General features: G+C 43.3%; 1 protein-coding gene across 2 annotated transcripts in view; it reads left to right on the top strand.

The window, feature by feature from the left end:
* The window catches only part of TAF4B (TATA-box binding protein associated factor 4b), a 113,560-nt gene that overhangs the window by 82,960 nt on the left and 12,503 nt on the right, over positions 1-18,097 (top strand). The window contains exon 15 of one of the 2 annotated variants that reach the window (XM_045008294.1): positions 1,012-1,076. The exons of the other annotated variant lie outside the window; for it this stretch is intronic. Coding sequence (XP_044864229.1) covers positions 1,012-1,059 — 48 coding nt within the window. The 3' untranslated portion in view covers positions 1,060-1,076. Of the gene's footprint in view, positions 1-1,011; positions 1,077-18,097 lie in introns of those variants that run through there. 2 annotated transcript variants of the gene reach the window in all.

The following is an 18,097-nucleotide window of genomic DNA, read 5'->3' as shown; positions in this document are numbered from 1 at the left end:
TTGGCGTGTGGACCATTCCCCTTATGTAGGGCATAGAGATTCTTTCAGCTGCACCAAAATCTCAGCTTCCTTAAACTTCCAGCAGCTGGCTTTCATCAAAAGCCTAATCTCTGCCTAGAGCCCTTGCTTGCCCAGTAGGGGTGAGACAAGGTGGGATCCTCTCCCTGGTGTCGCATTCTCTAAAACTACTTCCTCTGCCCTGAGTTCCATAGTGCCTCAAAGGGAGTCAGAACATGGCTTGTATAAATCTCAGTGGAGGCGAGTCTCCCAGCACGGGTAGACAGACTCACTCCAGAGGGGGTCAAGCTATGACACTAAAAGAGCAGTTTGGCCCATACGGCTCAGGCTTTCACCCCTCCTGACCCCTAGACTTGAGAGCCAAAGGTCAACCCCAAGCCCCAAAATCCCTGCTGCGATTTTTAGTGTGATGGCTCACGCCCTGCTAGCACAAACAAGGCTAGCTCCCAGCTGCAGTGTAGCTATAGCTAGTATGAGTCTCCCTTTAACACATCGTCTGTTCCTCTCCCTGAGGTGGCTTGAGTAGCTATCTCTTATATAGTGGTCCTGTAGTCTCGTGGTATTGACTTTCCCATAATAACATGATCCTTGGCTTCTGTCCTAGTTTTTATCAAAAATCCTGATGTCAGACTCATTTCCGAACCATGATATCCCCCCATCCAAGCTTCTACTCCAGTCTTGTTCAAGTTTTTCCCTTCCCGTAACACCTGTAATCTCAAATGGGCCTTTGAGGTGCTCTTGGATCAGAAACATTGAGCAGAAAAGATTCCCTTTTTCATTGTCTTCCACGATTCAGGGAAAGAGCTCATGGTGGCAGGATACACCCTGGCCAGGTGTGTTGGGTATCTAAGACTTATGAGGCTGCCAAACTTCTCCCCAAGACTTAGAGTCACTACACTAGAGACATGGCCACCTCCTGGTCTGGACATGGGAAGCGTCATCAGATGAAATTTGCAAATATGCCACTTGGAATTCCTTGCACTTGCTCCCTAGGCCCCACCACTGGTTGGACACGCAGACATCTGCAGACACAACCTGTGATCAGAATGTTAGAGCAGAAGTCCATGAGAAGGTGTCTTGCATGAGAAGGTGGGGGTAAAAGAATGAAGGGAGTAAGCAGTTTCCATTCCTCCTTCCCTCTCCATAGCTCTCATGCTGCATCCTCTAATTCAGCAACAATTCTCATGATCATCTTTCCTAGAATGTTTCTTTCAGAGGGTGCCTATGCAGAATAGCGGGGGTAGGGCTGACCTAGGAGAGAAGGGCTAAAAAGCCAGAGGCTAAGTGACCCAGGTGAACTAGTGAACAAGGGACAACAAACAGGAGTTTCAGAGAGAATTTGTAAGTGGGAGTCATAATAGAATAGCTATGGCTAGGAAGGGCGGCATCACCAGTGCCAACGATGCTCCTGCACCCATATCCAGACAGAGAACTTAACTATGGATGCCTCTACCCAGGTCCTAACGTGAATTTACAGAAACTTGTGACTTGCATTTCTCTTTCGCAGAATGCCTGGCTGGGGAGTAGTTATCAGTGGTTCACAGTCAAACTGGAAGGGCATATTCAGTGGGGTCCCGCAGGGTTTAGTCCTGGGTCTGGTTCTGTTCAATATCTTGATCAGTGATTTAGATAATGGCATAGAGTGCAGGAATAGGAAATTCTTTGTCAAGGTCCCAGTTTCTTGGTCAATGTATACTCAAAGTCCATACTCCAGAGAAGAAAATAATAATAAAAATAACAATGATAATAAGAACATAAAAAGATTTTGGGGGCTGTTCAAAAGTGTCTAGCGGTCCAGATTTAGCCCATGGTCTGCCTATTGACTACCCCAGCATAGAGAGTACACTTATAAATGTTGTGGACGATACCACGCTGGGAGGGATTGCAAGTAGAGCCCTGTGCAGATACAAAAATTTGTATTCGCATCCGATCTGCATAAATTGTCATCCGATATCCATGGATTTGCAGGGCTCTGCTAACAGCTCCAGAGGTCACCTCGCACCAGTGACGCAGGGCTGTGTCAAAGCCCCAGGTCTTCCTACTTCTCCCCAGAGACCTCCCACAACCTGCTCTGCCCAGTTGTACTTCCTTCCCCACTCTGGGTGGAGGCTACATCCTGGGTCCTCGTGTGCAGCACCGCCCTCCCAGTGGTGGGGGGCTCAGACACCCCTACACAGCTGCGGTGGTTCTAACACATGCTGCGTTGTGCTCACTGCATAGGAGCACAGTATCACACTCCCTTCTCTGAGTTGCAGTTTACCTCTCGTATCTGAGCAAGCTGGGGTCTAGAACTCCCAGAATGCCCAGCAAGCTTCTGCTGCTTGATTCAGAGAACTGAGCTGAAGCCTGAGGGCTGGGTAACAGCCACTCCATTCAGGTGAGTGTGTTGCAGAGCCCTGTGCAAATACAAAATTTGTATCTGCATCCGAGCTGTGATCTGCAAAAATGGTGTGTGGATATCCACATCCATGGAGGGGGATACAAAGCAAATATCTGCAGGTTTGCAGGGCTGTAGTTGAAAATGCTTTGGAGGATAGGATTAAAATTCAAAATGATCTGGACAAATTGGAGAAAGGGTCTGAAGTAAATAGGATGAAATTCAATAAGGACAAACACAAAGTACTCCACTTAGGAAGAGACAATCAGTTGCACACATACAAAATGGGAAGTGACTGCCTAGGAAGGAGTACTGCAGAAAGGGATCTGGGGGTTATAGTGGAGCACAAGCTAAATATGAGTCAACAGTCTAGTGCTGTTGCACAAAAAAGCAAACCTTGTTCTGGGATATATTAGCAAGAGTGTGGTAAGCAAGACAGGAGTAGTAATTTTTCCACTCTACTCTGTGCTGATAAGGCCTCAACTGGAGTATTGTACTGCAGTTTTGGGTGCCACATTGCAGGAAAGATGTGAACAAACTAGAGAAAGTCAATAGGACAGCACAAAAATGATTAAAGGTCTAGAACAGGGGTCTCAGGCCGCGGGGTTATTTTCTGCAGCCCGCGAGCTCCTCACGCCCCCACCCTCCCCCAGCATTTACCTAGAGTGGCTCCGGCCCAACGCGATTCCCCATTCCCGGCCAATGGGAGCTGCTGGGGGTGGTGGATGAAGCAACAGCCACACACACCCCTGCGCCCCTCCTTCCCCAGGTTCCGGCTACTTCCCGGAGTGGCGCGGGGACAGGGCAGGGAGGCAGGGAGCCTGCCCTGCCCCCGGTGTGCGTCAGGCCGGAGACCGCCCCCTAAACCCTTCCTGCAGCTGCACCTGAACCCCCTGCCACACCCCGCACCCCTCCTGCACCACCACCCCCTGCCCTGAGTCCCCTGCTGCACCCTGCACCCCAACCCCCTGTCCTGAGCCCCCTGACGCACCCATCACCCCTCCTGCACCCCCTGGGGGCACGGAGCGGGCGGAGTTGGGGTGGGGATTTCAGGGAAGAGCTGGGGCAGGGGCGGGGCTTCATGGAAGGGGTGGAGAGGGGGTGGGGCCAAGGGCGCTGTGGGGGAGGTGTCAGTAAATGCGGCCCTTGGGCCAATGTACTAGTCCTTGTGGTCATTTGAGTTTGAGACCCCTGGTCTAGAAAACATGACTTATGAGGGAAGATTGAAAAAAATGGGTTTGTTTAGTCTAGAGAAGAGAACACTGAGGGGGAATATAAGTTTTCAAGTACATAATTTTGTTACGAGGAGGAGGATGACAAATTCTACTCAGACTCTGAGGATAGGAGAAAAAGCAATGAGCTTAAATTGCAGCAAGGGAGGTTTAGGTTGGACATTAGGAAAAACTTTGTGTAACTGTCAGAGTGGTTAAGCACTGAAACAAGTTGCCTAGGGAGGTTGTGGAATCTCTCACTGAAGATTTTAAAGAATATGTTAAACTAATGTGTCAGGAGTGGTCTGGTTATTACATATTCCCACCTTGAGTGCAGGGGACTCGACTAGATGACCTATTGAGGTCCCTTCCAGTCCTACACTTCTGTGGTTCCAAACTGAGACATGCATGGAAAGAGCCTATATCTTTCCACTTACTGGCCTAATTTCTGCAGCTAGGTCAATACTGTGGAGACTCCCATCCTGCAGGCCTTTCTTACTCCAGCCTTTGACAGGAGACTTGTCCTTAGGGAAGTAAAGCAGTCTCCTAGGTCAGAAAGAATCAAACTGGAGAAGCAAAGGAGGAAGACCTAGCAAGTAGGAGACTCCTCCATGATCCCCATTTGCCATCCTGCCCCTCAGAGCAAGTGAGGTGGAGGAACCAGCTCAACCTGGCCACAGAAAACAAATTAAGAACTTATCTTCCTTGGAATCTTCAATACATCAACAGTGGCCTTTGTTCTGCATGTACAAGTGAGCTTGTTGTCTGCCTTTTTATGTAACACCACTGGAAGACTTGAAAACATGAGCCTGGCATTAGAATAACTTTCCTCATCTCTCCCTCCCTTCCCACCAAGTTTTTTTGGTTAATCATTCTTGTTTTTTTAACAGTGCCTTTGATAAGGAAAAGCTATATAACACAAGGTTGCAATTGCTAACCCTCTTTTGGCATAAGAGGTTGTGTAATGGCTTCCTGTTAGATATTTCATCTGTCACTCTCATTCTTTGGCATGTCCATTGTTTCCTTTATTAAAAATTTGGTAGCACTGTGCCAGATAAGTACAGCTGAGAATAGTGTGATATTGCAGTGTTTTGGGCCATTAATGCAGTACTTTAAGTTCACATCCAAACCTTTTTTTAAACTGATACAAACCTGGTAGCATTTGTTGTAAGTTCCATTGGAAATGCACATTCATAAATTTAACTTTTGATGTGTGTTGTATTGATCTCATGTCATCTCTAGTTGGACCAACATCTAAATCCTAGCATGCTGATTAGTAAAGGATGTCATGAAGGTAATTTCACATGTGAAAACAACCTGTTTCTTGAATGCAACTCTGCATGTTCATGTGTAGTATTTGTTGTCTTGGGAACAAAGGAGTGGTTTGTCTAAGAATACCTAATTCTTTGGAAAATCTTTTTTTGATGCTTTATTCAATTTCACAGTAGATTTTTTGTGAATGTAACCTCTTCTCTCTGTTTTTCTCTGGGAAAACAGATGTTCCAAGAGAGAACTGATGTTCCAAGATGTCTGAACAAAATTTAGTGACTGTAAAGAACGTAATATTTGGTATAGAAAAATAAAAATTGGTCTGAGTCCCATTTAATATTGCTAGAAGCAGAATACCCATAATTCATTGATAACATGCTAAGCAATAAACAGCCTTTCTTCAGAGGCTGTCATCGTTGGAGTCTCCAGTCATAGTTGATGTATGAGTCCGCTTGTTTCAGTGCATCTTGTTCAACTATAAACCAATGAAGAATCCACAGATGTGTCCGCCCATTGGGCAGACACGGCCACGTGTTTTTTGCCACAGCCTGCTTTCTTCGCTCACACTTCGACTTTTTCTGTTCTGTTATTCTCAATGGCTTAATTGCAGACCAACATGCCTGCATTCATCTTGATCTATCATCAGCAGCAATTTCCCATCTATTCAGTTAGACTTGGCCAGCTTTTAGGTGAGCTTTGAGAGTGTCCTGATGTTGTTTTTGTTGGCCTCCCAGCATACATGTTCCCATTTTCAACAGTCCATAAAATATGGCTTTAGGAAGTCGCAAACCATCCATACATACGAGATGACCACTCTGCAAATTTGTGCCTTTATGATTAGGGATTCACCACAAGTTATGCAGCACCAATCCAGGACTTCCATGTTTTGGTATCCTGTCCGACCACTTGATGTTACAGATGAGATGCAGACAGGGCATTTGAAAATGCTCTAGTTGTGTCAAGTGCCTGCTATAGTGTCTGTTTCACAGCTGTAGAGAAGAGTGCTGAATGTGATTGCACAGTAGACATTAATCTTGGTGTGAAGTCGAATGCGCCTCACCTTCCCCAGGCAGTGAGTCGACCATAGGCACTTAGAAATGCAGGCAATTTCATCATTGATCACGGCATTATTAGATAGCCATATTTTTTACTGTTTTAAGCAGTGTGTCATCAATTGCGATTTTGGGGACAAAATACCTTTTTTTTTTCTTCTCTCTTTCCTTGGAACAGGCTAGTAAAGCACTTTGGTTTCCTTGAGGCCGATAGCGTTCAAATCGCTTGGCTGATCTAAAAAAGCAGTTGATTAGATGCTGCGTCTTCACTGATATGTGCTACGAGTGCACAGTCATCAGCCGAGAGGAGCTCCCTAACGAGCAAATCAGTCAGTTTAGTGTGAACATGAAGGTGGAGGAGATTGAAGATGCTGTGCAGAATTGCATATAAATACCTGTTTCAGTCTCTGAAAGAATCTCTATTAGCATAATCCCAAAGAGAATAGTAAATAGTGTAGATGCGAACACAGTCCTGCTTAACACCATTTGTGACAGAGAGGCTCTGAAGCACCATTTTCCAGCAGTATATACCCAGCATGCCGTCATGGAATGAGCACACGCTGGTGATGAATTTGTGCAATGAATTCAAACTGATGAAAGCAAGTACAATGTGGCTTTAGGCCAATACACATTTGGCATGTTTAAAATCATCTTTTTGGGCAACTTGTCTGAGTAATTTAAACTCATGGAGTATAATTATTCATTTTGTATTGCAAATATAGAAAGTATTATACTCCATCTTAAATGCCAGAATTTCGTGGTTTAGAGAAGCTAGGAATAAATCTGTCCCTAATACTTCTGTATCCATTTTCAGTACCTGAGTAGTGTGCTGGAAGGATTTTTTTCTTGCATTCTAGTTCCCCTTTGTGCAGTTCAATTAGAGATATATTAATTGTAGTATTAGGTTTTCTTTAAAGTCACTTTTACCATGAATGTTCAAGTTGCACCAGGTAACATTTTGTGGTTTAAAAAAAAAACAACAACAACAAAACAAAAACAAAAATTGGGGCATTCAACTGTGCTCCAACATAGCTTAAAATAAGAGAATAAGATGCTGGTATGTTTAATTTTTCTGTTCCCTCATACTATAACTCAGTATTTAAAAAATAAATGGAAGTGTTTCAGGCCATTAGTCAGTAATGTAAACTAAAGCTCCTGGGTGTTTAGGGAAGGAGGAGAGAAATGATTAGTTTTCAAATGTGATGAAGTGAAATGTTTCACCTACATAAATTAACGTTTTATATTCAAATCTACCTTCACTGGGCAAAGAAACCCTAGCAAGCACTGGCAGAGGGCAGCTTAACACACTAGACTGTAACGGTTCCAGTCACTGCTCCAAAAATAACAATAAGTGAAAGGCTAAAATCCATCTTATAACGTGTGCACCATGTCCCTTCCCTACTCTCCTACTTCCCACTAGTGAGTCTGCACCTTTGATCATGATGGCTCCTCACCTGAGAATATTCTTCCTCATCCTCTGTGCCGTACAACCTCTCATCTGTTTCCTCCTCAAGACTCTCATTCCAGTGCTAGATACTCTCTCCGGTGTGCTGGTCACTCTTGCACTCTAAATATTTTAAAGACAACATAATATTGTGAATTATTTTAAAGAAATATTTAAGATTTCAGGGAACAAAATTGGACAAATCAGCTGCGAACTGAGATACTGACACAAGCATATATGATCAACTGTCGGAACCTTTTGTCTCCCTTAAAGCCCCATTACCCTTTATCATCCCCTGCTTTTATGTCTGAATTAAATTGTAAACTCCTCTAGGCAATGACATACTCCTTCCTTTGTTCTCTAAAGCACCATGGACATCTGTGCCACAGTATACGGTAAACTGTGTGCTATAATGGCTATTGATGATGGATACATGCCACTACATTTCAGCAGGGTTATGGCTATGGAAAAATCAATGGAGACTATCAAGCTGACAGTTAAGGCAAACATTTCCAGGTCTAGAATCTACATAAATGTCAATATAAAGAAGAATTATCTTTTGTTCTTGTTTGAGACATTTGTTACATTCTCTTTACCAGGAGCAAACATCAGCATTCAAAATGAATTTGGATTTAAGCCCTTGTAAAAGAATCTGGTTATCATGATGATACATGCCAGTTGGTGAAAGTTGCATTCCAAGTATCATCAGAAGTTCTCTTCAGTTGTACCATTTTATATCTTCATTAATTTCTTTAAAGTCTAGGCCCTGAGTACTCCTTTGTATGGACACTGTGTGCAGAGGAGACCTTGAGACTTCAATTCTGTAGATTTCTTTTGCCACACTTCCAAAAAGTGGGGGACAAATGTTAATGAATTGTAAGATGGGGACACTTTTTTTAAAATGTATTTGTGACAAGGATGTTTTTGAAATTCTCACTAAAAGGAGAGAGTGCTAGCTTTTGTGAGGAAGAACACTTTGAGCCACAAATTCTCTCCCTGATTCTTCTAATTATGTATTATAGTGTGTATTGCTTCATGATGAGCCATATAAACTGTTACCTATGATGAGGCAATCAAGTGTCACCATCTAAAATGGAGGCTCTCTCGTATGGTGGTGAAACAGTTGTTGTGAAAAGTTTCAGAGTAGCAGCCATGTTAGTCTGTATCCGCAAAAAGAACAGGAGTACTTGTGGCACCTTAAAGACTAACAAATTTATTTGAGCATAAGCTTTCGTGGGCTACAGCCCAGTTCATTGGATGCATGTAGTGGAAAATACAGTAGGAAGATATATTCACAGAGAGCATGAAACAATGGGTGTTACCATACACACTATAAGGAGAGTGATCAGTTAAGGAGAGCTATTATCAGCAGGAAAGAAAAAGAACTGTTTGTAGTGGTAATGAAAATGGCCCATTTCCAGCAATTGGACAAGGAGATGTAAGGAACTGTGTGGGGGGAATAAACATGGGGAAATAGTTTTACTTTGTGTAATGGCCCATCCACTCCCAGTCTTTATTCAAGCCTAATTTGATTATGTCCAATTTGCAAATTAATTCCAATTCAGCAGTCTCTCGTTGGAGTCTGTTTTTGAAGTTTTTTTGTTGTAATATTGTGACTTTTAGGTCTGTAATCGAGTGGCCAGGGAGATTGAAGTGTTCTCCAACTGTTTTTTGAATGTTATAATTCTTGATGTCTGATTTGTGTCCATTCTTTTACATAGAGACTGTCCAGTTTGGCCAATGTACATGGCAGAGGGGCATTGCTGGCACATGATGGCATATATCACATTAGTAGATGTGCAGGTGAACGAGCCCCTGATGGAGTGGCTGATGTGATTAGGTCCTATGATGGTGTCCCCTGAATAGATATGTGGACAGAGTTGACAACGGGCTTTGTTGCAAAGATAGATTCCTGGGTTAGTGTTTTTGTTGTGTGGTGCATGGTTGCTGGTGAGTATTTGCTTCAGGTTTGGGAGTTGTCTGTTAGCAAGGACTGGCCTGTCTCCCAAGATCTGTGAGAGTGATGGATTGTCCTTCAGGATAGGTTGTAGATCCTTGATGATGCGCTGGAGAGGTTTTAGTTGGGGGCTGAAGGTGATGGCTAGTGGCGTTCTGTTACTTTCTTTGTTGGGTCTGTCCTGTAGTAGGTGACTTCTGGGTACTCTTCTGGCTCTGTCAATCTGTTTCTTCACTTCAGCAGGTGGGTATTGTAGTTGTAAGAATGCTTGATAGAGATCATGTAGGTGTTTGTCTCTGTCTGAGGGGTTGGAGCAAATATAGTGAAAAGTATCCTTTTTCGAAACGTAGTTCTTCAAAGTTCCCAAATCAAATGCAGGGAATATCTTCTGAGGAAGTACAAAACCACAGCTTTTAAATAAGGGCTTATAAAATTTGTTTCCATTGTACAAGATTCTAGCTCCTGCAAATCTATTGCCGTTTTAGAAATTAACAGCACTGTACCTATATGCCGTATAATATAAAAATTGGGAATATATAATGTATACATTACATTTGAAACTAAGAAATTGCAATGAATGCATATTTAATCTCCAACTTCTGTAGAGAGAATTTCAGACTATTCTACTATGTACAGAAAAGACTGATCAGAAATTTACACTAATGTAGTTTTGGGGAGAGTAAGAAATAAAATTGGTGTGGCTAACAATTGTTACTTTCTGACCCACATTACTACATTAGCAATTTAGAAATAAACAAAGCCACATATGCTGTAGGTGTTTTCTTTCATACACTTGCTTTCATGTTAGCGACATTTGTATTGACTGACTTGCAGTTCTCATTGTAGTATCAAGTTCTTGTTAATAGTTCTTGGCTATTGCAATGGATTGAAGAAACACCTTGATTCTAGATATGGCTTGGAGAGGAGTAGTTCTGTCTGCAACAGGAGTGGACCGTTTTAGCAGTAAATAACAGGAACCCTGGCTTACAGTAAAACTGGAAATGTAGACTCCCACCAGTATTGTTTGTAGATAGGATCTTGACAGTCACATGCAAATCCACTAACTTAGCTGCATAGATACTCTGCTCTAGGAAAGCTGAGTATTTAAGGGTATGGCTACACTGGCGATTTGCAGCGCTGGAAAGCCTCCACCAGCGCTGCAATTAGTAAGTGGCCACACCTGCAGGGCACTTCCAGCGCTGCAACTCCCTGGCTGCAGCGCTGGCCGTACACCTCACTCGGCATGGGGAATAAGGATTCCAGCGCTGGTGCTGCAGCGCTGGTCATCAAGTGTGGCCACACACCAGCGCTGTGATTGGCCTCCAGGGTATAAGGTGTATCCCAGAATGCTTTTATAAATTACTCTCTTTGTTTTGTTATGCAGCCTCTCTTTGTTTTGTTGTGAACGAGCTCCGCGGAACTCCGTTGCCGTTGCTGCTTATCTAAAAAACAAACAGAGCTCCTGTTTGCTGTGATCATCTGTACCTGGCTGTAAACAATCAAATGAGAGGCAGGCAGGGAGCGAATGAAACAGCGGGGAGTCGTGTTGGCTGCAGGCTGTTTGCAATTAAGAGTTAAGACTAAGGGGTCGGAAAAATGTTCTGATTTTTCAAGGCAGGAAGCTCAACACACAGTGTTGGCTCCAAAAATCCCCTCTCTCTCTCCCCCCGCTCCCTGTCACACTAGACCCCACTCCACCCCCCTCTTTTGAAAAGCACGTTGCGGCCACTTGAATGCTGGGATAGCTGCCCATAATGCATCACTCCCAACAGCGCTGCAAATGTTGCAAATGTGGCCACACTGCAGCGCTGGTAGCTATGAGTGTGGCCACACACCAGCGCTGCTCCTATACAGCTGGATGACCAGCGCTGCAAACTACCAGCGCTGCAAACCATAAGTGTAGCCATACCCTAAGTCTTTCTATGCAGAAGTGGAACATCAGAGTTAACATGAAAGCGGTATGTCTACACTCTATTTTGTGTACTTGCACTACATGCTAAATGACAGGTTTCAGAGTGGTAGCTGTTAGTCTGTATCAGCAAAAAGAATGAGGAGTACTTGTGGCACCTTAGAGACTAACAAATTTAGTTTTCCTACTGTATTTTCCACTGCATGCATCTTATGAAGTGGGTTTTAGCCCACGAAAGCTTATGCCCAAATAAATTTTAGTCTCTCAGGTGCCAGAAGCGTACTCCTCATTCTTTTTACATGCTAAATGTATCTCATTCTGTGAACAGCTATCTAGTATATTGCATCATCAGTGCTTGTGGTTGCATTACAGAAGCTTAAAACTAAATTGACTGCTCCCTGTCTTTCACCCTTTGGATATTCTTGTCTCTACCCTACACTGGATGGCTATTCGATTTTAAAAGATGCAGCACCACTATGAGGTAAAATGATTGTCTGGCCATTCAGTGTTTCCTGATCTGTTGTCTGTCTGAGATTGAGAATTCTTTGGCTGAGATTCTGGATAACATTTTAAAAAACACTTAAAGACCCGTTTTCAAAAATAATTTTTGGTACTTTAGGGTCTGTCTCATTGACAGTCAATGGAATTTAGGTCAAGACACTTTTTGAAAATGGGACTTAAGTGCTTTTCAAAACGTTACTCAAAAACTCTGCCAAAAAATTCTCAATCTAAGGCACTGTTCTGTTTTCAGGTGTCTTGGGACCTAAATTCCACTGACTTTAAATGAGACTTAGGAGCCTAAGTGCCTAAATCACTTTTTAAAATGGCACTTTAATCTGTTTTTCAAATGTTTCCATTTATCTCCATGATTTGTATCGCACAGAGCACCTTGACAGTGTTTTGTAAATAACAAATGCTATAGCTGATGTGGTGAAATCACAGTTCACAGCCTTGCAAATACCTTGACTTCTGTGGGACCCCAACTCCAGCCCACAGAAGTTTGACAACATGGCTAGTAAGAAAGATGAGACACCGGAAGGGATTTAGGATCCAAGGTAACAACACTTGTAATAAATTACATGGCTTCCATTATCCAGCTCATGCTAAATTTATGGGCATGAGTCTCCTTCATTTCTAAAGAATGAAGAAACGATACCAAAACCTCAGTATTCCAAAATTGCTGGACTTTCTCCAGCATGGTCTAGACACTTAAGTATCATCTCTGCAGGTACCTCTAAATCCATGGAAGATCTTCCCCTCATATTCAAATCCCTATGAGCAGCTGTTCTTTTAACACCAGCGCCCAGACCCACAACATTAGAGGGTGAGGAGACAAAACCTGAACAATATAGACGCCTTCAGGCGTCTTCCCCTGAAACTTAGGAATAACATACAAGTCATCTGTTGCCAGATGGATAAAGTGGTATATTTGATTTCAGATCTTTGCTTATCTAATTCAAAATCCCTGTATCAGAAAGAATCAAGGTTCACACAGCCTGTTCTGTGGCACCTTCTTGAGTAGAAATGGCATTGATCACCACTGACGTATGCAGGGCTTCAACTCAGTCATCGTTTTACATGTTTATAAAACACTGTAAACTAGATCTTCATCCCCCACAGATGAAGCCTTTGGACAAAGTACTGAACAGAACGGTCCCTAAATAAGCCAGCAGTTCCTTCCAAGTACAGGTATGGGGGGAGTGTGTTTCATTTCTCCATACTGCTTACTGTCCAATTTGTCACAAATTGGGGGTAAAGTCAGGATCTAGGATGGTAAATGGTTACCAGATATTTTTCTTTTCTAGAACTGGAATCCCTTCTAGTCTGATCAGGCTGATTGAGTGAGTTCTGTCCTCTATCTTAGGAGCACCATTTATGACAGGGTTTCTAGCAGCATTTTAATTTGATGCAACTATCAGCAGTACTAAACTTTTAAATGCATCTACAGCTTTGGAAGTGCTCATATGGGGCACTGGAAGGAGCATGGATAAGTCCCTGAGCAACAAGTCTTTGCTGCCCCACATCACTGCCAAAAGAGACCCCTACCCCTTAGGGAGGTGATCGGGGGAATGGCCTACCACAGAAGGGAAATAATTAAGTAGGACTTTCTATTTTTCAGAGTTTAATGCGTATAACAGGTGTTTTAACATTTGGATGTTAGCTGTAGTAGGGGTAAGCACCTTTTCAGCAAGTTTTGTCACCAAAAACTGCCTTTTGGTGACAAAACAGCGAGAGGGTACACACTACACTGGGACTTTTGTCACAAAAAATGCTCAGTTTTGGTGACAAACTTCCACCCCAAGAGATACTTTTGTCTTTTCCCCTCCCTTTATTGTGGACAAAGAGCCAGTGTAGACACTACTGATTGTTTTGTCGACAGAACTGGCTTCCGCCAGTATCCCACAATGCCTGCCCTGATTGCTCTGCTCACTGTTTTGATCTCTGTTGCCCTGCAGGCATGCGCCCCTCCCCTTTCAAAGCTCCGGGAAGTATCTGTGTGCTGCTCCGTTTGGAGAACAAAGAAAGAGCAAATCATTGGAATGCTCCTGTTCTGCCCTGTGCTAGGAACACAGCAGCAGGTAGACTGCTGCTGAAGGGGGAGGGGGACACACTTGTGTGCTGCTTTGCCATTCCTCAGCATGGAGAGCTCACGGAGCTACTCATGATGACTCGGAGAGAAGCCCAAGATGCTCAGCGATCAGCTCTTCCTTCCCACAACAGTGCACTGTGGGATACATATCCAGGGTGCATTGCTCACCCTATTGATGGTGTCCCCAATGTGGATGTGATCTGTTGACAGAGGGAGCAAGTGTGAACACCTTTTGGCAATTTTTGTTTTGTCAACTTTTGGGTGTCGACATAAGTTTTGTCAACAAAACTTGGTAGTGTAGACGAGCCCTTAGCGAAGTATTCTTATGTGGGTATTAACATAATTCATCAACTCAAATATTGGATTAAGATGCAACTGTATTTAAATCTAAACTAAATTCAAATCACTGGTTCAGTAGGAGATGAGAACTGGGTTGCTGCTGCTTGTATATCATGTGATGTACCCAGCTTCCAAGCTGATCAGCCTGCCTGCTGCTTGATGCCATTCATTAGTGCAGCTGAAAAGCTTCTTAAAAGCTGCTGAACATGTGACTTTGAAAGCAGTCACTTTAAGTTGGGCGTGAACTTCTAACATGTGCAAGTAGATGCTCTGGAGAACTGAGCCAATATGCAGATACTGTTACAAAAGTGCACGTTAAGGGTGTGTCTCCTCTTCCTTGTATTATGGATTACAGTAACTCCTCACTTAACGTCCTCCCGCTTAATGTTGTTTCAAAGTTACATCGCTGCTCAGTTAGGGAAATGCTCGTTTAAAGTTGTGCAATGCTCCCTTATAACGTCATTTGGCTGCCTGCTCTGTCCACTGCTTGTAAGATTCTGTAGAAGAGCAGTAACTTTACAAGGGAGCATTGCACAAGTTCCTCTTCTCTGCCTCCTCTCCCTCCCTCCCTCCCAGCGCTTCCCCCACTGCCAGATGGCGGTGCTTAGGACTTTCAGGTGCGGGGGAGGAGCGGGGATGTGGCATACTCCAGAGAGGAGGTTGAGTGTGGGTGGGAAGAGGTGGACGTGGCGTGGAGCGGGAACCGGAAGAGACGGGCCTGGAGTACCCCCCGGCAAAGTCGGCGCCTGTTCTTCTGCGGGGAAGGTGCTTCCTAGCGTCCTTGCCTTCAGCAGGCTGTGCTTGGGTGAGGTGAGGTAAACCAGGGGCACTTCCCAACCACAGTACAGTACTGTACAGTATATAATGCCTTTTGTTGCCCCCCCAAAAAATTTCCTTAGAACCTAACTCCCTGCATTTACATTAAATCTTATGGGGAAAATAGGATTAGTTTAACATCGTTTCACTTAAAGCTGCATTTTTTAGGAACATAACTATAATGTTAAGTGAGGAGTTACTGTATATCTTATGTTCCCCAAAACTCATGCTTCAGGTTTTCAGTTGGCCACCTGCAGAGGTCAGGAAGGGATTCCCCCTCATGATGTATTCTAGGAGGGTTTGGTCTCCTTCCTCTGAAGGGCCATGCATGGAGATGGGACGTTGGGAGGGGTGGGCAGGTGTGCTGAGGTGGCACTGAGCATTCTCTCTTGTGCTTGGCTGGCTGGGGCTCACATGCTCTAGCTGATTTCCATATGTGAGCTTGGGAAGGAATTTTCCTCCAGGTCAAATTAGCAGAGATTGAGGGGTGGAGGGGAAGGTGCTGCCTTCCTCTACAGTATGTGGGTGCAAGTCATTTGCCAGGTTTATCTGGAACTATCTCACTTAATCATTTCCCTGACATTGCAGGGGTGCTGAGTGCTTGTGCACCTCAGTCTCTTCTATTCTGTACCTGTGGCACGCACTAGTCTAGTCTAATGTGGGTTGTAATACTTGTGACTGATGTTAGTTGTTGCGGTTAGTGTGCGGGTGCTGGGTGGTGTTGGTGGCCTGAGTTATGCCCGTGGTCAGACTAGATGAGCTGTTCTTAAACACCGGTGGCCATAAACTCTTGACTACTGATGTCCTTTTGACTTGAATGGGGTTTTTTACACACATGAATTTCACATATACAGACCCTTAAAACGACCAGACAACTCAAGAGTTCATGCTCTAGTCTTAACTCTCCTGTCCAGCTGGGGTGCAGTCTATTGTAGTAATAAAAAGGAGACCTTGAAACAAAGAATATTGTACTTTGCTGCAAGACCCAAGCACACCCCTGTCAGTTAAGGCTGTAGTTTGTTTCAGCTCTGAATTTCCTGGCAGTTGTCAGTTTAGGCCATACTCTTGACATAATATTTTACCATGTAAGTAGACAAAGATATTCAAGACTGCCATTTATATATTTAAGGAATGCAGTTCATTGGCCCATAGTGGGTTCTGTGTGTATAGAGATTAACTTAATTCTTTTCTTGTGTGAAAGATATCTGCAATTTAAATGACTAATTGCACTGTAGCTTTAGGCTGAACATATTGGTAACACATAAATGTTGATGACATGTGAAGGGTCAAGAGATTTATAATTTAGTTGACAATATATTGCTTAAAATGATGTGGCAAAGAGCCAGAAAACTTCATCTTAATAATTGTCTATTAACTAACATGACATATTTGTACAGTATTCATTACCTGCAGGTACAGATTAAGCATCTGATGTAGCCATAGAAAGTGACATGCGTACATGAATCTTGAGCATAATAGTGAATAAACTGACATTACATTTGCAGTAATTTGTTTCAATATGTAAAACATGTTGTTGCCTACATTTGAAAGGACTTGTAAAAGTGTCACAATGAAATCTGAGGGGAGAAATGTAGCTTAATATTTCGTTCTGTTCTGTAGATCTTTGACAGTGTAGTGAAGCTCCTTTTTAGACAAAAGATATAAATATACATGTTTGTTTTTAGCTGCATGAGAAACAGCCTGGAAATAGAGATCTAAGCTTGACTTCAACTTGATCTACACTCAAGGTCTATAACTGTCTCCTTTTTAAACAAGTTTTTTTATTTAAAAAAATCAGTTTTTAATACATTAAATACAGTTGGAGAGAGGGCATTCTAGCCAGTTTTGTGGACACAGAAGTACTATTAGCAAATCAGGATTTATCAGAGAAGGAGAAACAATGAAGCAGAATTGCTGTAATCTGGATTGGTGTAACTGGAGAAGCATGGATTTGTTTCCACCAAGTACCCTTTGCATTCTATGGGCTACACTTGATCCTTTGTCATTTTAGTGAGGACTGGCAGGAATAGTCCCACTGATTTACAATGGGCTAGATTGTGCAAGCTTTCTTTGATATATATTTTAATGTAAAAGTGGCTAACTTTTGGCAGTGTTTCTCCTTTGCATTTAGATAATGAACTATTTAACCAGCAGTTCAACCAACCTGTCTTTTTATATGGCCTTCATCCCTGTAGTATCTGAGCACCTAACAATCATTAATGGATTTTATCCTCTCAACAGCCTGTGAAGTTAGAGAAGTGTTATCTGCATTTTACAGATAGGGATCTTAAACACAGTGTCCATTATAAATGACTTGCCTGTGGTCACATATGAAGTCTGACTGAACTGGGAATTGCACCCAGATTGAAATCCCAGTCCAGTGCCCTATCCTTACTATCTGTATAGGATTTATTATGAACAGCAACTATATCAGATCTGTATTTGTGTAGCTCTTGTAACTTAACTATCTTATGTCTCTGCTGCTGCTTTTTTGGTGTACACAGTAGAATTACTGTGAACAGATATAGAAAAGTCCTAAAGAATCTTTTGAAACTTACACATACATAAATGATTAAAAATAAGCATTCCTAGTTGTGTTAACATTTTAAACGATCTTGATATCAACTAGTTATTTTAAAACCTTAATTCTGTGTGGAAAAGGTCACTGAAGCAAGTGAGCGTTGGATCAGGTTCTGAGTGGGTAGCTCTGAACACTGACTCTATTGACAGGGTGGCTCCAGGCACCAGCACGCCAAGCACGTGCTTGGGGCGGCAAGCCGCGGGGGGCGCTCTGCTGGTCACCGTGAGGGTGGCAGGCAGGTTGCCTTTGGCGGCATGCCTGCGGAGGGTCTGCTGGTCCCGCGGCTTCGGCGGACCTCCCGCAGGAGTGCTGCCGAATCCGCGGGACCGGGGACCTCCCGCAGGCAAGCCGCCAAAGGCAGCCTGCCTGCCGTGCTTGGGGCAGCAAAATACCTAGAGCTGCCCCTGTCTATTGATAGTACTTTGGAGCACATATTCCAGAAGTCTGTAGTCTTATCATTTAAATTGGTTACACTTACTTTCACTTAATATCTTGGAGAACGAATCACTTAAAATGGAGATAATTACAGCACAA

Source organism: Mauremys mutica, chromosome 2 (assembly GCF_020497125.1).
Source record: "Mauremys mutica isolate MM-2020 ecotype Southern chromosome 2, ASM2049712v1, whole genome shotgun sequence".
Lineage (NCBI taxonomy): Eukaryota > Metazoa > Chordata > Testudines > Geoemydidae > Mauremys > Mauremys mutica.
Note: the sequence above shows the minus strand (reverse complement) of the source record. Positions and strands in the feature narration are given on the sequence as shown.